Source organism: Octopus sinensis, linkage group LG4 (genome assembly GCF_006345805.1).
Source record: "Octopus sinensis linkage group LG4, ASM634580v1, whole genome shotgun sequence".
NCBI lineage: Eukaryota > Metazoa > Mollusca > Cephalopoda > Octopoda > Octopodidae > Octopus > Octopus sinensis.
The window spans coordinates 125,889,863-125,912,068 of NC_043000.1; the positions used below are offsets into that span (position 1 = coordinate 125,889,863).

The 22,206-nt window shown below is 37.3% G+C and overlaps 1 protein-coding gene and 1 long non-coding RNA gene across 20 annotated transcripts in view; both read left to right on the forward strand.

Moving 5' to 3' along the window:
- Positions 1–22,206, forward strand: part of LOC115211116 (kinesin-like protein KIF13B) — a 772,943-nt gene that overhangs the window by 541,703 nt on the left and 209,034 nt on the right. For all 19 annotated transcript variants that reach the window (XM_036502438.1, XM_036502452.1, XM_036502447.1 and 16 more), the window contains one exon: positions 6,920–7,054. In XM_036502438.1, the coding sequence (XP_036358331.1) occupies positions 6,920–7,054 (135 nt within the window). The remainder of the gene's footprint in view (positions 1–6,919; positions 7,055–22,206) is intronic.
- LOC118763114 overlaps positions 19,061–22,206 on the forward strand; it is a 6,457-nt gene continuing 3,311 nt past the window's right edge. The window contains exons 1-2 of the long non-coding RNA XR_004998868.1: positions 19,061–19,361; positions 22,142–22,146. This is a non-coding gene — a long non-coding RNA (uncharacterized LOC118763114). The remainder of the gene's footprint in view (positions 19,362–22,141; positions 22,147–22,206) is intronic.

Sequence of the window (22,206 nt, forward strand, 5' to 3'; positions counted from 1 at the left end):
GCAGGGATGCAACCAATCAACCTGTCATGTGAATATATTTCACCAAAGCAATCATAGGTTTATTTTTTCGTTTTAGTAGGATTTTCATTTGACAGGGTGCTTAACTCTGTTTCACTTAACATAGTCATCTGAATCAAGTATTCACCATATCCTTACCTCAGCTTTCGTATTATCAGGTATATTTCTTAAATTAATTTTTCAACATCAAGGTAGCTATTCTCTTTTTATAAGAAACTTTTCTGTGATGAGGAAAGAGTTGGCTTCTATTTAAAAATTCTGTTTGTTATACAAAATCAATATTGAATAGACTTGTATGTCTACTCTCCTGCAAAATGCTCATGAAAGTATTTACCTTAAATACTCGAGTATAGTCCGCCCTTGAGTATAATACGCAGGGGATTTTTAGGGGACTGTACCTCTGAAAGACCTAAACCTTGTGTATAATACTCACCCCTTCTCTAACTTGAGTCAAGGAGGTCTATATAACGTCCTTGGTTTGTAAAAATGTATACGGTAACATCCTTTATTACTATTTTATATATAACGTAATGCAAATGTGTAGCTTTTTTGTGCATTTTCTTTGCAGAAAATAAAGAAATAACAGTAATAACGTTTAATAAATGTTGCTAACTGCAAGTTATGGATGATTTAAGGTATTTTCGTGCCCGACATCACAAAATGCATCTGAATAAACATTACCGGAGATCAAATAGAGATTCAGACATTGCTTAGAAAATAATTTTCATTTTTAACCTCGTATATGGTACAGACTAGGGATTTTGACCTTTAAATTTGGGGGAAAAAAATGCAGATTATACTCGAGAATTTACGGTACTTGATGTTGAATAGACCTCTGATTAAAAGCATTCCTGTTATTACCAACCCACCCTTTCCTCAACTACCCTGTATTTAATACTATGTAATCCATTAAAAACTCAGATATCATTTTTTTAAGATGCTAACTTACCTGAGACTCCCCTTGATTTTCTGATACAAACTTATGTTAGAAACACAAGATTAACAAATGACAAAGTCATCTTATTAAATTCTTTCATTATTTTTTAAATTAAGTGAAATGAAGGCAGTGTATTATTTCATTGAAAATATGGCAATGAAAGGGTTAAAAGAAATTTCACTGATATTTCTAGCTGTTCGTGTTATCCCATACTGATTGCCATGATAGCTGTTTTTACATACTTTGGGCATGAATTTTATTATATGAACTAAAAGTAGTAACATATGCAATTAAAAAAATATTTTGTGTTCTAAGATGTAAGCTAGCTGGCATAACTCACCTGTTTTCATTTCTGCAATTTACAATTATCTCCCATTATTCCAAGAAAACACGAAATCCATATTTTCTCAAGAAGCATATTTTGTTTGTATATTTAATTTCAATACTTTCAGCTTAATAACTTTTTTTGTGGAGGCGCAATGGCCCAGTGATTAGGGCAGCGGACTCGCGGTCGGAGGATCGTGGTTTTGATTCCCAGACCGGGCGTTGTGTGTGTTTATTGAGCGAAAACACCTAAAGCTCCACGAAGCTCCGGCAGGAGGTGGTAGCGACCCCTGTTGTACTCTTTCGCCCCAACTTTCTCTCACTCTCTCTTCCTGTTTCTTGAGTAATGCTGCAATAGACTGGCATCCCGTCCAGCTGGAAACACATACGCCATAGAAACCGAGAAACTGGGCCCATGAGCCTGACTAGGCTTGAAAAGGGCACATAAATAAATAAAAAAATTTTTTAATTAATGACTTTTACAATATTTTGTGTATTTAAGTGATACATAATCCTCTGGTTCGTCCAGGAAGGCTATAACTTTGAATAAGAGTTGACTCAAACCATAAAAACTTGTCCAGTCTATGCCAGCTTAGAAAAAAACATTATCATAATTCTACCCCCTCACTTTCAAATCTTATTATACTACAGATATTACAGATACCAGCTGTATTAATAATAATTTTTTTCTTATAAATACCCTATTGTCCATATGTTAATAAAAAGACGAGAAGAAAAATCTAAGAACTAGTCTTAATTTTAATAATGTTCATGTGGACAAAATTTTAAAAACATACAAAAATAATTTAATTGCTGTCATCATTGTTGTTGTCTTTCTTTTAAAAATTCAGGCAATCATGTGTAGACACATCTACAATACATCATTTTTATGTATTTCTGCCTCTTATAATTTCTACAATATTATATTACTAAATCCTTGGTCTGCTTCTGTCTTGGATAATGAATTACACTTTCCTGTCCAGAATGCACCAGCCATTTGCAATACATTCATCCTCATTTATCACAGAGGTTTAGTTTCAAACAGAACACAATGATAAATTAATCAGTGCTAATGAATCATCTCTATGCACTTTGTAAATGGAATGAATGGTAGATTCATCAATATCAAATGGCCCCAAAGCTTCTACAGTCAAGTATTTTCATGGTTATCTGTACCTTTTCCTCTAGCGAACACACTCATCTGCATTGTTTTTTTAGGGTCAGGGTCCGGGTCCTTTCTATTTTTTCTGTTGATTGGTTCCGTGTTGATGGGTATGAGTTTGTAAATCCATATGAAAAATACGCAGCCTCACAGCTTGGTAAAGTAAATACAAGTTATAGTCAGTGCATTCAGAGTAGCTGAGCTTCGTGAATGCTGGCTGGGGCATATCTTTGTAGTACAAGCAGAATCTTCGACTCATTGCCTATTTGCATTAATCACAGATCAATCTGCAATAAGCATAACATGGTTTGCAACTGAGCATACCATGTTACCTCAGATCAGTGATAAGAGAATCAGTTATGAGCAAGACTTCATTTACATATTTATTCCAGACTAGATATCTTCACATAATAATAATAATAATGAAATTATTGTATACAGTGCTCAGGTGCACCACAACTTGTCAAAAGTGCATATAAAGCATATGCAGTAATGTACAAATATCTGGGAAGTGAACAGTGTATGAGTCAGATACATGTTTGTGTGTGTATGGAGGGGAGAAAATCAGGTGTAGTGTTGGCGAATCATAGGAAGCATGGAAGTTTTGAAGGATGCAGTGCTCCGACAACTAACAACTGATGCCGGCAGTTTGTTCAATGTTTCAGCAACTCTTAGTGTGAAAAAATGTTTCCGAAAGTCATGGGAGTTGTGCTGTTTTCTGACTTTGTAAACATGTCCACGGGTGTTAATTGAACAGGTAGAGTTTGAAAAGGTGCTCAGAGTAAGATGGTTAATAATTTTATGGGTGTCTACCAAGTCAGCTGCCAGACGTCAGAGTTTCAATGTATCCATGCCCAGAGAAGTAAGGCGTTCAGAATATGGCAAATGCCTGATGGAAGGTATTCTCTTGGTTGCATCCACACAATCAACTAAAGACCTTCCTACCCATTTAATTTCTCAATTTATATACTTTAAATTAAACATTCAAAATATGGTATCCTCTCCTTCTTTAATCATTTGGGAGACTCATTTTTCACTATTCATGTTTAATTATATGCATTATCACATCTCATGTAGCCAAACTTTGTTGTGTGGAGAGAACATTTACATAACTGATTTGGCAGACACCCATAAAATTATTAACTATCTTACAAACAATAACTCCGAGCATATTTTCAAACTCCACCTGTCTAACACCCGTGGACATGTTTACAAAGTCAGAAAACAGCACAGCTCCCATGACTTTCAGAAACATTTTTTCACACTAAGAGTTGCTGAAGCATGGAACAAACTGCCGGCATCAGTTGTTAGTTGTCGGAGCACTGCATCCTTCAGAACTTCCATGCTTCTTGAGATTTGCCAACACTACACCTGATTTTCTCCTCTCCATAAACACACAAGCATGTATCTGACTCATACACTGTTCACATTCCAGATATTTGTACATTACTGCATATGCTTTATATGCACTTTTGACAAGTTGTGGTGCACCTGAGCACTGTATACAATAATTTCATTATTATTATTATATTATTATTATTATTATTCAGTAGTTTTATTTTTATAGCGTGCTTTCACTTCACTACTGAGCGCAGCTCTGTGTGCCTTGGGTATGTGCTGTGATTTGTTGTGATGCTCTGGTGATTACTGTATTGAAAGTGTTCTGCGTAGGATGTGTGTTATTATTATTATTATAACTTTTAGAAATAAATGCAATTCTCTGAACTTATTCCATCTGTATCAACCGTTACATTTGCTTCAAGTTTTGCATCTTTACCTTTCTTATCACTTTGTGTACTCATTGTTTCACTGAGTATTGACTAGTTTTATACACTCCTTCCTCGCAAAGTTACAATCATATCAGGAATGCTTTCCTCATGGATGCTGAACTAACTATAACTAATTCTGTGATACACACACACGTCTACACAGACATCCAATCCAAACACCACTTTTCCTTTTTTTTTTGTTAGAAAATTTATTGTTATTCTTGACCCTTTTATTTAGTTTTTGCTTCTTTTTTTTTAATCAAGGGAGCCTCTTCATGGCTGTTCAGTAAATAGCAGCTAAACATCCATCGGGAGACACATCACTGCTCTTTTGGAAGGACACCCTGGATGATTTAGTCTTTTAAGTACAAAAAGATGAGATGGTCACAGTGGGAATGCCTATGATTATATGTCTCCTCAATCAGGGCTCCCGTTTGTCTAAGATACAACAATGACAACCTGTTGTCATTGACAGTTCCAACAATCATTTAGCTAGAAGACTAATGAGCATTAGTTTTTATTACAAAACCTCTGCATCTACAAATGATATTCTTTTTAAGCTAAAATGTCTGCTCTTTTACTCTTTACTCTTTTACTTGTTTCAGTCATTTGACTGTGGCCATGCTGGAGCACCGCCTTTAGTCATGCAAATCAATCCCTAGGACTTATTCTTTGTAAGCCTAGTATTTATTCTATCGGTCTCTTATGCCGAACAGCTAAGTTATGGGGATGTAAACACACTAGCATCAGTTGTCAAGCGATGTTGGGGGGATAAACACAGACATACAAACATATGCACACACACATACATACATACATACATATATATATGTATATATACAGATATACGACGGGCTTCTTTCAGTTTCCGTCTACCAGATCCACTCACAAGGCTTTGGTCGGCCCCAGGTTATAGTAGAAGACACTTGCTCAAGGTGCCATGCAGTGTGACTGAACCTGGAACCATGTGGTTCATAAGCAAGCTACTTACCTCACAGCCACTCCTACGCCTATGTCCCTTTAAAGTTTTCACCAGTACCAAGGATGGGTAAAGACCCAGAAACTATGTTCTACTGGTCTTGTCAAGCTGGAGCGAAGTGATTTGCTCCTTTACAATATATCAGATACTGGTTGTGTGATGTTAAACAGCTGGAAAATATGTTTTCCTGGGGTTAAAATGTAATAACATAGTTCTGCATGGAACAGTCACGTTATAGTGACAAAAATATTACTGTCTAGTGTTGTTACTACTTATATCTCATTTAGAGAAGTACCCATAGTTCTGAATTCTTCCAAGCTTCCCCAAACCTGTAAGTTTAATACAGTTACAATGCATTTTTTGTAAGCTGAGTGGACTGCAACAATGTGAAATAAAGTGTCTTGCTAAAGGACACAGTGTGCTACCAGGAATTGAACTGATGACCTTATGATAGTGAGCCAAATACCCTAACCACTAAGCCATGTGCCTTCACAGCTAGCCCACTACTATTAAATAACAAGACTGCTATTGTTTCTCTCACATATTTTTGGTGCTGATGAAAGATATTTCATATTGCTTAGTGTTTTCAGACAATTTTAGCTCTTCTCTGCAATCCTGTTTTAACTTGCTACAGCTTTATAGCTTGGAAATATTCAAGACTAGACTTCTCTTGTAGGATGTCATTAGCAATAAGCTGTCTTTCTAATTACTGATTTCACTTCAGATAATTAACTTCCACTGTAAGTACTCTCGTGAGTTTTAGTTGACAGGTGTATTGATGCCATCTGGTTAATTTCTTTTATTCTCATTGATCTACCTGCAGTTTTGTTCAGTGAATATTCCAATTGATGTTTTCATCTGTGTAAACATAACTTTTGTTGCTGTAATAATTATTGTTGTCATCGTTAAATACTTTCCGTTTGGTAATCTGTTCTTTCATACAGTGTATTCACAATAAAAGTATATAGAGTATTTCAAATCTCAAAATGAGGTTTTTTTCAGTCGTCGATGATAGTAAAGTACCCATGACACCAAAGAATTAAATATTTCTCTATAATACTAATTGTAACTTTACTAAATTATGATTAGTGTGTTAGCCTTCTTTTTTCTCACCAAATCTATGTCAATGCTGTAATCTTTCTGCTATTATCCATTTTATACACTGTTGCTGTTGGGAGGGAATAAAGAGAATTTTTTTAAAAAGTGAAGATGCGGCTCTTACAAAATTTGTTGTTCGTGTGATGATGTAGTCATTGCCTGGAAACCATAATTATCTCAACCATCTCGTTATTCTAGTGGCAGCAAATTAGTTTGATTTGTAATACATCAAAGATCTTCTCGTCCAAAGACTTTATCAAAAGTTATCGTAACTTCCTGTTTGAAGATGAGTTCAGTCAGATTTTAATAGTCCTCTAGCATAAAAGAATCTTTACATTTTAATTTGAATGCAAGATGTAGAACAGAATTTGTTAATGTTGACTAATACAAATTCATGGCCAAAAAGGTGACTCTTTATAGATTGAATGTGGTATACATTGGTTCGATAAATTCCCTTTTGAACTGCACTTCAAAGATACTTTTTATTGTGTGTGTGTGTGTTTGTGAGTGTACACATATATGTATCATGTTTATACAATGTTAAATATTTCCATTTAAAATCGTTCTAGGTTTACATATTTTTGAATTACCTTTGTAAATTTAATTTTTAATTTTATTTATTTTCTTTCTAGGAAAGACACAAGGCTTTGGAAAATATGGGAATATCTGTCCAGACTTCTGGAATCAAAGTTGAACAGAGCCGTTTTTATTTAGTCAACCTAAACGCTGATCCTTCTCTCAATGAACTTTTGGTCTATTACTTAAAAGTAAGTGAATATTTTATGATTGTATTTGAGATTTATCTTGAATGCCAGATTTGTTGACTGGCTCAAATTGCTCTTGTATTTCAGTTCTTGGTGTTATTATATTATGTATTATATCGATTCCGCTGAAGGCAGTGAACTGAATTTTGTCTTAAACAGTGCTTTACCAATCCTCTTTGTGCTTCTCTCTGGAGTGTCATTAAAAGAAGAACTTCTCACAGTTCCATTTCTTAAACGTTATGTCATAACTCAGTTCCAGGTTCCTAGTTCTCTACTTACGAGGGCAAGAATGACAAGGGATTCGGTCTTAACTCAGCTAAATAAATATCACAAGGGCTTTTTGCCTATTGAATTTCTTGCTAAATGACATAAATGTGTATGTGTACACACACACACACATACATGTATGCATACCCTCACACACACACACACATACGCACACACAAGCATAGTATTGGTAAAATAAAGAAAATGTATTTGGGATATTATGTATTATAAAATATACAAGCATTTCAGCAAGTTATTACCAAACTTGTTGAAAACATTTTATCATCTTAGTTCCTTCTCTTCAATGTTTAGCAAGAAATACATATCATATATATTTATATACACATGCTTATATGACAATCTTCCATATAGATTCCATTTACCAAATTCCATTCACAAGTTATTGATGGAGTTGAAGCTATAGTAGAAAACACTTTGACATAAGTGCTGTGCAGAGGAATCAACCAGAGAGAACAAGATTCTAAAGAGAAATTCTTAATCTCAACTTTACTTTCAGCCACGTGGGGAAACAAATATTCCAGAAGCCTTATACTTTAGAAACTAATCATTTTCAATTTATTTCTTGGTATTTCAATTCCACTTAATGAGATTATTCAAAAGCAATAAGAATTAACCATACGTTATTAATAATAATTTCTCAACTTCTCTAAGCCTTTTTTTTTTTTCTTTTAAATTTCTACTCAGGATTATGTTGGTGTTAATTACAACTACATGGATTTTAGAAAACCCTACATAAATATCAGCTTTTTCACATAATTGCAGTTGTAAATTTGAAATAGATATATTTCAGATTTCAAGCAGTTAATTATATTGGAATCAAACTGGGTAACTTTTGCTCTGCAGTTGTTAATTTAATATTTTCACTGAAGACCATAGGATACCCAAAAGCCATTTCTAACTTATTAGGTACATTTCACAGCTTGCTCTTTTACTTGTTTCAGTCATTTTTTTTACTGTGGCCATGCTGGAGCACTGCCTTTAGTGTTGAATAAATCGACCCCAGGACTTATTCTTTGTAAGCCTAGTACTTATTCTATCGGTTCTCTTTTGCTGAACCGCTAATGTTACAGGGATGTAAACACACCAACACTGGTTGTCACGTTATGGTGGGGGACAAACACAGATACACACACATGGGCTTCTTTGAGTTTCCATCTACCAAATCCACTCACAAGGCTTTGGTCGGCTCGAGGCTATAGAAGAAGACACTTGCCCAAGGTGCCACTCAGTGGGGCTGAACCCAGAACCATGTGGTTGAGAAGCAAGCTTCTTACCACACAGCCACACCTGCACCTGTGAAGATGTGTAACCTAATGGCTCATATGTCCAACTCTTCAACATAGGATCATGCATTCAGTTCCTGGAACAAGTGATGTATTGTATCTTTGAACAAGTCACTTCATTTCACATACTTCCAGCAACCGGCACTCTGTCGGTTACAACAACAAAACTCCCAGTTGATCCAATCAACAGAACAGTCTGCTCATAAAATAAATATGCAAGTGGCTGAGCACTCCACAAATTCATGTTTGTGTACCCTTAACAAATGTCTCAGGGAGATTTAGCATGAAACAGGATGTGACGAGCGTGGCCCCCTTTGAATTACAGGTACAACTGTAATTCAATGTGAAATAATGTGTCTTGCTCAAGGACACACCACACCACCAGGAGTCGAAATCGTGAGCCAAATACCCCTAACCATTAAGATGACGACTCGCAACTACATAAACACCCAAAAAACATAAGTGAAAGCATTGTATACAGTACTGTTCATGTTTGTGAGTGATGACTGACAGTACAGCTCTTTTCTGTTTTTTTTTTTAATGGTGATCCCCATTAGAAACACTTATACAAATAGGAAGTTGACAAAATAAGTGAAGTAATTGATATGGGGAGAGAAAATCAATAACTTCAAGATATGATGTAGTGAGGATTAGCTCTCTACATCTTTTATTTTTTATTTGTTTCAGTTATTAGACTGCAGCCATACTGGGCCAAAACCTGGTACTTTTCCTATCGGTCCCTTTTTCCAAACCGCTAAGTTACGGGAACATAAACATACCAACACAGTTGTCAAGCAGCATATATATATATATATATATATATATATATATATATATATATGGCATCTGTGCTAGTGGCGCACTAAGAGCACCATCCAAGTGTGATCGTTGCCAGAGCAACAAACTGGCTTCCGTGCCGGTGGCACATAAGAAACACCATTTGAGCGTGAACGTTACTTGCGTTGCCTTACTGGCACCGTGGCCATTGCCAGTACCACCCGATTGGCCCTCGTGCCGGTGGCACGTAAAAGCACCCACTACACTCCTGAAGTGGTTGGCATTTGGAAGGGCATCCAGCTGTAGAAACTCTGCCAAATCAGATTGGAGTCTGGTGCAGCTATCTAGTTCACCAGATCTCAGTCAAATTGTCCAACCCATGCTAGCATGGAAAACGGATGTTAAACGATGATAATAATGATGATGATAAATAAGGTATTATTACCATTATTAATAATAATAATAAAGTAGCTAGCAGGTTTATGCCTTTATAGGTAAAAAAAAAAATACAAACAGAATTCAGTAGGGTATTAGAATATCACTTATATATAAACAGGGCTATCGCTCTAGAACTACAAATTGCTATTAAAATACACATGACGAATGCAACGAATATAACAGAAATATGCTTACGTTGTATGAACTACAGAAGTAAGGAATACGGATATTTGGAGATCAATTGATTTCACTTTCTTTATGAAAAACATACTTAAAGCTCATCAGCCAGACTTACCACAAAACATCTATTTCTGAAATATTCATCACATTACACCATGTGTGTTCTTTCATTTGAATGCCTCCGTGACATTCAGAAACAAACATTATGTAAGCCAGTACAATACAAAATTAAATAAGGTATCATCACCATTATTGATAATGATAATAATAAAGTGGCTAGCAAGTTTATACCTTTATAGGTGAAAAATACAAGCAAAATTCAGTTGGGTATTAGAATACCACTTATATATAAACAGAGCTATTGTTCTAAAACCACATATATATATATATATATATATATAATATATATATATATATATATTATATATATATATATATATATAGAATATGAGGGGTTTAATTCACTTGTGATCTAAAAGAATAGGTACGCTGAGTAAGTGCTACAGCTGGTCAACCATTAGGTTCCAAGATCACAGCTAAGGCTGGATCTAGGGATCCATATTAGGGTTCCATCCACATCCTCTGGAAAAAGATCAGTTGTGAACATTATCCTCCTGCCTATACTCTAACTACCTTTACTCTTTATTCTTCTATTTTATTCCTTATAAACTGTGAGTTTTATTCTTTGTAAACTGTAAATTTTCCCTGTCTCAAATATTCATGCCTCGTCTCTAATGATGGAATGCCCAGTGTGTGGACATACTATCATACCACTTGGGTTATCCCAGAAACGGCTGTAAGACTTCAAATGATGGTGGTGGCAAACACTAAGGCACACATACACACATGTATATAAATTAATATAAGCAGCTAAAAGCAATATTGGTATGTTTATGTTCCCATCATTCACCTTACCCTAATTAAATTATTATAAATGACTTAAGATACTCGTTCTGCCTTGGTTTTGATTTTTCCTCTTATATAATATATATATATATGCACATACATACACAGACTTCTTTCAGTTTCTCACAAGGCTTTGGTCGATCTGCAGCTAAAGTAGACAACATGCAGTAGGGCTGAACCCAGAACTATGTGGTTGGAAAGCAAGCTTCTTACCATACCACAGCCGTGCCTGCACCTTAATAATCAAATAAAACTGTTTCAGGTTTTCCGACTTGGAATTTTGGATCCAGTATTAACAATTGATTCTGAATATCTCATCCACAATCCAGAATAATACATTGAAACATTTTCTATATTAACTCTGAAAGATTTTCTAACAAATGCATTGATCTGAATTCTGTTCTTAACATGATTCAGTTTCAAGTTTAGGAAATTTCCTTGGTCTTTTATCATAGAAAGATTCATTATTTAATTCAATGTTTGGCATAGAGTCTTTAATTCTTAACAAATCACTGTTTAATCACTGTTCCTAACAATTCTTTGGGTACCCTAGTACAAACCATTAACTGATTTAAATGCAAAAAGAATTCAAACGTTCACTGCACAGTTATTTTGAAGATGGCAATATAATAGAATTCTCTCTATCTCTCTCTCCCTCACTCACTCACTCTCTCTCTCTCTCTCTCTCCCCCTGTCCCCCCGGTCTGAATTGAAGCATAAGAAACACAAATATTTTCTTTCTTCTATGTAGTTATGTGTATTCTTCTCTCCTTTCATCTGACACTTCAAATTAACTTTTAATTTAGTCTTTCGTTGGGATTTGAATTTAAAGCAGAAAGAAATTTGTGATTTTTATAAATCGGGATACATCTAGATTGAAACGCTGATCTAAATCCAAGCAAAATAACTCTGCATGCATGTATGTGCACACATGTGTGCATATACAATAACCTTATTGGAAAAGCTCTCTAAATAATTTTTAAATTTCACACTTCATTTTACTTCATTATTTTTACAATCACTTTCTGATTACAAAACTGGCAATCTTTGTTTTAATTCTTAAGATAACTTCTTAAAATTGAAATATTTTGAATTACTTTTTGATACAATAACAACACCTTCTCGACATGAAGTAACTGGGCCCATTTTTCCTGTTAGGTTTGTTCTTGCTAATAATATCAATTTCAGACTTGTTCTTCATTAGAATATCTTAATAACGTTTATTTAGTGTTTGTGTCGAAAAAAGTACAAGAATAATAAAAAAAATGTAGAAGAAATATTGTGTTCTAACCAAAAATAATGCTATATCCAATCATGGAGGAAGCTGCTGTTTAGCCCCAGACCAGCACTGGTCAAGTGTCTTCTACTATAACCCTAGGTCAGCCAATGCCTGATAAGTGTATTTGGTATAAAGAAACTGTGTAAAAGCCCATTGTGTATCTTAAAATCCCCTTCGGTCATGAATGACCATGGGATTGCACCTAGAAAGTTCCCCTCCAAGGTACAAGTCCAGGCAAGGTTGTTTGTGCAAAACCAGCAGTCTCCCATGCATTCCAACCTCCCTTCTCCATGCCACTGATGTTATCCAAAGGAAAGGCAAAGGCCGATACAGCTTAGCACCAGTGACATCGCAACTCATTTCTACAGTTGAGTGAACTGGAGCAACGTGAAATAAAGTGTCTTGCTCAAGAACACGACACAGCCCGGTCTGGGAATCAAACTCATTACCTCATGATTGTGAACTCGACACTCTAACCACTGAGCCATAAATTGTGTGTGTGTGTGTGTATTAGTATACACATTAGCATTTCCCTAAATCAGCCATAAAATGGTAAATATGTATACTGACAGGGTTTTTAGCTGAACTATCTGGGCAATAAACTAGTCCAGTAGTTTTCTAGCTTTGCTTATGAAGCAGTTATCTCCCCTGTCAGTGTATAAAAATGTGTGCTTATGCAGCTTTAAGGGTTTTAACTATTATTTCTAGCAATATAAGCACTATTCAGCACCCTCAGTCACAATTAGTGGCAATTAAAATTTTCCTTTATGGTTTTATGTTGCTTTTAGCTGCTTATATTAATTTATATACATGTGTGTATGTGTGCCTTAGTGTTTGCCACCACCATCATTTGACAATTGGAGTTGGTTTGTTTACATCCTTATAACATAGTAATTCGGCAAAAGAAACTGATAGAATAAGTACCAGGCTGGAAAAATAATTACTGATGTTGATATGTTTTGCTAAAATCCTCAAGGTGGTGCCCCAACATGGCCATATCTCAATGATTAAAACCAGTAAAAGATAATGATAGCATGTATTCTACTTTTTATTGACTGTTATTTCTAGAGGCTCCTTTGTTGGTTTATCCAAATCTCGACAGTTCAGTCAATATTGCTATAAATAAATACCAGGGAAAAGCATAATCCATTTCTGTGGGTAGCAATGTTATTGTATTAACTTCCAGTGCTAAGTTCAAATTGACAAACAGTTTTCATGGTATAAGACCTCTGAAATTCAACATCCAGATGGGATCTTAAAATAAAATTTATATTCATTCAATGCCAACCATTTTCTCAAGAAACAGACCATCTATATATCTGGTCCAGCCTTATAAATATCAATTTATCGGACTGCAGTAAAGTATCTCTAAACCTTCAGGGAATTTTTACAAGGAGTCCATCCAGTTACTCATGTATGCACTTACATATAAACACATTCTCTCTTTTGCACTATTTATCTATCAATCTATCTGGCTCTATCTTTCTTTCTATCTCCTATGATAATTGAATTACTGGTCAGAACCACGGTATTTGGGTTAATGGGTTGTTTATGCTATATAAATTTGGTTTTAAACCCAAAATACCTATAAAGCTAATTATATCTTCATGTACGTAGATAATTTCTTCAGTCGTACTGCACATTGTCATCTTTCATCTTCAAAGCAGGCATTTAGATACTGTGATCGTGGCTTTACGTTTGGGACAGCATCGCCAGGAAGGAAGGAAAGACAGAAAGAAAGAGAACGAAATATTTCACTTGAGCACGTGCAAATTGTAGTGAAGATTCATGTAGGTTTGATTGCCTGGTTAAGAGGTTTACCTTGCAACAACCACGTGGTTTTTAGTTCAGTTTCACTGTTTAGTCTCATGAGCAAAGACAAAAGTTATTTCCTACCGTAACCCCAGTTTGGCTCATACCAAGTTAATGGAATTTGACAGATGTTAACTATGCAGAAGTGTGTGTGTGTGCGCATGCGTGCGTGCATGCGTGTTTTACAATGAAAAAGTTGATGATGACTTTGAAGTTTCAGCTTGTTTACCTTCATCAAACATTCAATGAAAGCAAGCAAGCTAAAACCTCAAAGTCTCAGTCAATTTTCTCCTTGTAAAAGTTCATGGTGCTCCAGCATGGCCCCAGTCTTTAGCTGAAACCAGTAAAAGGATAAAAGAATATATGTACTCTACTAAAAAGTATAGAGGGAAATGTTAAATTTTCTTAAATATATAACTTCATGTAACTTAGCATAAAAACAAACATTCATATATCATCATCATCATATGCCTGTTTTTCATGCTGGCATGGGTTGGATGGTTTGACAGGAGCTAGCAAGCCAGTGAGTTGCACTGTGTTCCATTGTCTGTTATGACATGGTTTCTGTGATTGAATGTCCTTCCTAATGCCAACCGTTATGCAGAGTGTACTGGGTGTTTTTTATGTGGTACCTGCATCAGTGCATTATACGTAGCACCAGTACTAGTGTCTTATACATGGCACCAACATGGGTGCTTTTACATGGTACCAGCAGATGGCACATATATATCATGTATGTATGTGTCTGTACCTCTTCCTCCTATGTATATTAGTGGAGGATATAAACATCAAACTATAAACTGGTACTTTAGAAACGAAATCCTTTGAGATATCAGTTCTGCGTTGAGTTAAGCACTTCCTTGTCACTCAAAAAATGCAACAAACCAGTGATTGGCCAGTTGGAAACCAGTAACCAGCAATGCTGCTATTCATCAAATGCAACATATATAAATAAGGTAACAAAAAAAAAATAGGATTGCTGTTTTTTGATAAAAGTTATTGTCTGAAGTAAGCCCTGATGAGGTAGCTGCTGTGTTATATAATGATCTGAGAAATATGGCTAATCTTAATATCTTTATGCAGTATGATCTTTAAGACTTCATTGAGTTAATAATCAGCCAGTCATACATGTTTCAACATGCTGCTTTTCTATGCCAGTTTGGTTGATCACATCCAATAAACTGCTTTGCACTAGCTATCCTTAATTTCTTCAACGTGAATTATTCTAGGGTTAATCCAAATTAGCTGATTCATCTTGTGATTTAATTCCTTTCCATATTCCATCTTCTAATTCCTCTTTCAGCAATTGTTCTGGTTTTCATTCTCTGTATTTCATTCCTGACTAGTTCTTGACTGTTTCCATCCTCCCTCTCTTTTCCCACTCTCATCAGCCATTTTTCTTTCGAGTGGATTATTTATTATCATCATCATTATTATTGTTGTTGTTTTAAATAACAGAAGCATTTATTGATGGGCATCCTGCTCCTGCCATAACAACTTCTAATTATTTCAATCATAAACTCTCTGAAACATAAAAGAACAGGAAGCCATAATTTTGATAGAATTAACCCTTTTGGTACTAATCTGCCAGTGATCATTCTTGATTCTGGGGTACAAAGCTGTCCATTTAAAGAGTTCGTAGTAAAAGTAAAGCCTTCTGTCATAAAATTTTACCAAAGAACTTTTTAAGGAGAGTAATATTTCTAAATAAATGAATAAATTACATGAATATGGAAGACATGGACTTTGTAAGCTGTTGTGAAAGCAGCCCATCTAGGAGAGCAGTGACTCAACATATTCTGGAGTCCTGTCACGAACAACCCTTCTTATTTCTTTACTGCCCACAAGGGGCTACACATAGAGGGGACAGACAAACGGATTAAGTCAATTATATCAACCCCGAAAGGATGAAAGGCAAAGTCGACCTCAGTGGAATTTGAACTCAGAACGTAGCGGCAGACGAAGTACTGCTAAGCATTTCTCCCAGCGTGCTAACGTTTCTGCCAACTCTTCTAGTGCTGGTAACATGATAAAAGGCATCAATCTATTTTAATAATAATAATAATAATTGTGTACAGTGCTCAGGTGCACTACAACTCATCTAAAGTGTATATATAATCAGGTGAAGTTTCGGCGGATTTCGGAAAGCATGAGGGCCTTAAAAGATGCAGTGTCATGGCAGTCAACAACTGACGCAGGCAGTTTATTCCATGCTTCAGCAACTCTGAGCGTGAAAAAATGTTTCCGAAAGTCATGGGAGCTGTATTGTTTTCTGACTTTGTAGGCATGTCCACGTGTGTTAGACACATGGAGATCAAAAAGGTGTTCAGTGTTGTTGTTGGTGAGGTGGTTGATAACTTTGTGGGTGTTTACCAAGTCCGTCGCCAAACGCCGGAGCTTCAGTGAATCCATGCCCAGGGAAACAAGGCGCTCAGAATATGGTAGGTGTCTGATGGAGGGTATGCGTTTGGTTGCACGTCTCTGGACAGATTCCAGGAGGTCAATGTTCTATGCAAGATAGGTGTTCCAAACTGATGATGCGAATTCCAAGTGTGGTCGTACCATAGCTGTATACAGTTTTAAATAGATGGCTGGAGAGCGGCTAACAAAAGACCTGCTGAGTGATGCCAAGACACCCTCGGCCTTCCTGACAATCTTAGAGATATGCTTTGACCAACGCAGATCACTGCTGACAGTGATGCCTAGGTCACGCTCGCAAGAGGATTTCTTGATATCAGTGTTGTGGAGGGAGTATGTGAACGCAGGGTTTTTTCTCCCAAAATGCATGGTGGTACACTTGTCCACAGCCAGTTTCAGTTGCCAGTCTGTGATCCATTGCTGCATTGTGTCTAGGTCTGATTGCAGGAAAGAGTTGTAGACATCAGGATCTGTCCTCTTGATTTCAAGGTACAGCTTGATGTCGTCTGCATATTTCAATACTGTGGCATTCTTTAAATTGGCATCTATGTCGTTAATGTATGCCACAAACAAGAGGGGGCCAAGGACAGATCCCTGTGGTACACCCGATGACATCTCATATGGTGTAGAGTGCTGTCCTAGAACTGTGACTACCTCCTTTCGGCTGAGGATGAAGGATTTCAACCAGTTAAAAAGGTCATCCCCCACACCCATTGCAGAGGGTTTCACCATAAGCCTTTTGTGTGGCACAGAGTTGAAAGCCTTAGCAAAGTCAAGGTAGACAACATCCACCCATGAGCCACTGTCAGTAATCTGAGTAATGTCCTCAAGGAACTCGACAAGCTGGTCACTGCAGCTGGAGTTAGGGACAAATCCATATTGTGAGGGTCGGATGAGACTGTGAGAGCTCCAGAAGTTCCAGAGTGTTTCTCTGACACACGATTCCATCAGTTTTGCAATACAGCTAGTGAGACTGACTGGGCGATAGTTGACAGGTGATGTGCGGTCGCCCTTTTTGAACAGAGGAATGACACTGGCAGTTTTCCACTGCTCCGGAGTAGCACCATTGTTGAGACAGTACTGGAAGAAAATAGAAAGTGCCTGCCACGTTTGAGAAGCAGGTATGTAACTCCATCAAGACCAGGGGAGGCATAGTTGCGCTTATTTTGAAGGTGACGTCGCAGCATTGCAGGTGTAAATTCCATAGTTGTTATGGAGTTTGCTGTTAGTGATGGTGAAGATGGTACATTTTGACTTTCAACAGTGAATATGTTTGCATAGCACTCGGCAATGAGTTCTGCGCATTCCTTGGGGCCGTCAGTGATCTGGTTTGTGTGAGGGTTGCGAAGAGGGCCCACTGGAGAGTGAGGTCTCTGCTTTGAGTGCACATATTTCCAGAAAACCTTGCTGTCAGGATTGGCTGCTTTGCACTGTTCAAATTCAAGCACTGCTTTTTTTGTCACTTGCTTGAGATGGTTGGAGGATTTATTCCGCTTCTTCCTGTTGGTGTCTGATTTATGCAACCTGTATTCCCGTTCAGCAGTCGGACCGCTGAAGTTTCCCAAATTGCCCTTTTGGGGCGGTTCTTCTTTTTTTGTTTACGTGGCACTGATGCTGCACATGCTGCCCATATTGAGTCCAGGATACTCTGGAGTATAGTATTCACATCTCCAGAGTTGTAGAATTCACGCCAGTTTGGGTGCTGTAGTTCAGTGTGGTACAGGTTCCAATCTGCTCTCTTCCAATCGAAGGAAGCAGATTGGAGATGGTTCAGGTTTTTGTTGCCCGCAAGAGCCAGATTGGCGATGATCATAGCATGATCAGAGTCACCTAGAGGTTCCTCCGTAGTGCAATTGATAACCGCTTCAGGAGTTGTGGTGAAGAGCAGGTCCAAGGTGTTGTCGCCTCTTGTTGGAGAGGTGACTACTTGTGACCAGTTTGAGTCCAGCACAAGCTCAACAAAATCGTTTGCACTCTGTGGCCAATGGAAGGTCTCCCAATCAATCTCAGGATGATTGAAATCGCCTGCAATAAACACATAAGTGGCTGTTTTCCTGGCAGCAGCTCGGAGGACATTGCAAAGCTGTGTGTCCCGACGGTAACTTGGGGGACGATAAACAACGCCAAGCAGGAGTGTTGACATGGTCATACGCATGTCACAGAAAAAAACTTCTTCTTGTGATTCGTTCAAATCGGCACAAGGAATTACCAAAAAATTTGAACGAACGTAGACCATCACACCACCACCACGGCAGTTAGTGCGGTCCTTACGGAAGAGGTTGTACCCCGTAATGTTGAAAACCCCATCACAGAGTAAGGAATGCGCCCATGTTTCCGTGACAGTGATGAAGTCAGGGTCAACACTTCTAACGTAGGTGTTGAACAAATGTATTTTGTTGCATAAACTGCGAGCATTTAAGGACAACAATTTGTACCCTGCTCGCAGTTTATGATGGTGTGTAGAGGATGGCAGGTTGTTCTGGCTTAGTTTCCCTGAGTTGCTGTAGTCTTTTTAGTTATTGTGGGTAGAGAGCACTCAGACCAGCTGGTATCTCTCTTCCACGTTTCAGTAGTCTTGACAAATCTCCAGATTTGTCCATCTTCCCGAAGACTGAAGCTTTCCTGTAGAGCTGAGTTCCTATTCAGGGAAGCCACTACACGTAGCTTCGGACGTACATTGGACGGTAAGCCTGGGCGTGTTCGGAAGGTGGTCCGATTTTCCCGCCCAGCTTTAACTGAGGCCAGATGGTAAGAGGTTGCCTCAGTGGGGTCCTTAAAAGACAACTTGATGAGCCTAGGTTTTGGGCCAGGTCGTCCAAGGCGGATAGCACCCGTTGGGGGAACGCAGCCTAGGTCTTTGGCTGAGTTGGCAGCAAAAGCCTGAAGATCAGCCATGTCTTCTGGCACCCCAATGGCAATGACTTCATGGGTGGCAGAATCCGCGGTCTTAAATGCAACAAGAGGTACAGGTACAGGGAGGTTCTTTAGCAGAGCATTCCGATAAGACCCCTCATTGTGGAGTCCAACCTGAATGGTTGCTTTTATTCCTGCTACTTCCCCTTTTAAAGCACAGATCGATTGTTGCAGTTCTGCAAGAACCGCACTGGTCAATTGGTGTTGTTGTTGTTGCTGCTGTTGCTCTGGTTGTGGTTGATTTTGTTGTTGCTGTTGTTGTTGCTGCTGCTCTGGTTGTGGTTGATTTTGTTGTTGCTGCTGCTCTGGTTGTGGTTGATTTTGTTGTTGCTGCTGCTGTTGTTGTTGCTGCTGCTGCTCTGGTTGTGGTTGATTTTGTTGTTGCTGCTGTTGCTGTTCCGCCTCCTCCACGGGAGTGGCAGGGGGAGACACAATCGTCGGTTGTGGAGGCACGCAGGCCTGACACTGAAAAGTCCAAGATTTAAGCTGTAAAGTGGTTTTGTAAAGTGGTTAGTGATGTGAAGGAGATCCAATCTGTAAAACAATGCCAGACTTGTGCAAAACTTCAAACATCAACTTAAGAAAAAGGAAATTTTGTTAAATTCCTCTATTCTAGATAATTTTTTCAATATTAATTGAAACTCATAGGCAATGTACCTCAATTGAGATATGGTCATAACAGAGTTTTATACTTATAATAAAACAAAATAACCTGGAATGACAGATTCCTTATCAAGGGAAGAGAAGTTTTTTTATTTCTTACAGTAGCATCTACAGCCTTTTTCTTTTCTTGGCTTTACACTATTTCAGACTATAGTATGGAGGAGCTAACTGGCCTAGGTTGGTGGTGGTTAAAAGTCAGTTTCACTTATTGCAGATTTATTCTTAGAAATGAAAAGATGGATGTATACAGGAAGGTGATACCAGTAAATAATGGCTGTTATTTTTTTATGTTGTTCTCAGATTCTCTACTGGTCATTGAATAGACCACTTTGGTAAAAGAATCTGCTGTGTCATATACTAATGATCACAAACTACAACTGGAAAATAACAGCACAATGGCTAGATGTATAAGCTGTCAATCTTTTTAATTGGAAGGTTCATAGGTTTGACTTGTGTTGTGTCTTGTTATCTTTGTTTAATCCCAGGTCAACCCAGATCAGACAGACCTATGATGAAAGGTACTCTAACCATGGCCATACCTCATTCCTCTCTCTCTCTCTCTCTCTCTGATGTAGTTTATGACCATCCTTTTGTTAAGATGCCAGATGATTTGGGAAGAGATTTAGCTGTTTTTTCTAGCAGGTAGTGTGTCTGCATAACAACTTCCTTGTTGGCTTGTGCTATTTATTGGTGTTGTGTTGTGCCTTGGGCTAGACATGAAACTTCTCAACTTTTCTCACCCCACTTAATTTGACATGCAAAGAGACGGAGAGAAAATGACTTGCGGGCTAAACACCAAACTAATTGGAAACTGATGGCTGGTTGTTTTGATTGTTTACATTACTCAAATGGAATCGTTTCACTTGAGAACAAGTGAAAGAGTTTATTGGAAATGTTACCTTTAGGACAGGATGATAATAACTAAAGATCTTAGCCTTATTCCAACACTTGCATGTTTCATATTAGTTGTAATTCTCTAATTGGTCTCATGTTGAGAATCAGGCAAGTTGTATTGGATAACGAAGGCTTAGCTCCCTTGTCTTTAGATATTTGCCAGAAGCTCCCTAGAGATTATTGGGATATGTGGTTAGTGTTCATAACTCTCATTTTCCACTAAAGTAAATTTTGTAATTAAGTGTTTAATCACTGAAACTTGTTATTGTTAGGTGTTTTCTATAGCACCACATCAATCCTGATCAAGTAGACTTTTGATCAAATCCAGGGCCTTCCCATCTATTTATATATCAGAGACTGCATAGAATTTCTTTCTAGTGTTCATTTAAAGTGACTCACCATGATAACTATATCTATATCTGGTTAAAATTCCTATTAATATTAATATTTTATCTTTAATTATAATCCAAAATTAATTGATCCCTATCTCTCTTCCACTCTTTTTGTTTTCTTACTTCGTTTTACAATTCTAACTCGAATATGATATAGAATGCAATCTTTTGAGAGCTTTCTTTTAGGATAATATGCTCTTGTTATTTTTAATTTTTGAAAGAATACATTATTAATTATATATGTATGTATACATACAGTTAAAGGCAAGAGCTAGAGTTGCTCAATATAGAAAACACACAGTGATGCTCAAATTATTTGAACTCCAATATCTTTGTCAAGGACTGGGTCCACAGGATAAAGTGTGACTGTGTGTGTGTGTATGGAATCTCTGGTAGTTCATATATTCCAAAAAAGAAGCACACTTTCAGGTTTTAGAGCAGTAATATGTATATTTTTTAGGGAGTTAAATTTTTTAGTCAAGCGCTTTATAGGTACAAAACCAATGGTCACTCTATGACTATACAAAACAATTAAACTCATTAAAATATGTATATATATATATACTAGCAGTATCGCCCGGCGTTGCTCAGGTTTGTAAGGGAAATAACTATAAAGCATTTTTAGAGAGTTATAGCCAAAAAATGGAAAAAAATATGGTAAATTTTTTTTTGAGAGTTAAAAAAGGATGGAGTTGCGTACCCTAGACAGTTTGTGGTTCGTGTTTCTGATTCTCGACCCCATGTCGAATTTATCGATTTTTTTCAGAACTGGGGGAACTTTTCAAAATTTTGGCTGAGTTAGTTTTGAATTATGACATTGGGCTATGTGTGTGTCAAGTTTCATCAGAATCGGTTGAAAGCCGTGGTCAGGGTGAGGGTACAAGCAAACAGACACACAGAAACACGCACAGA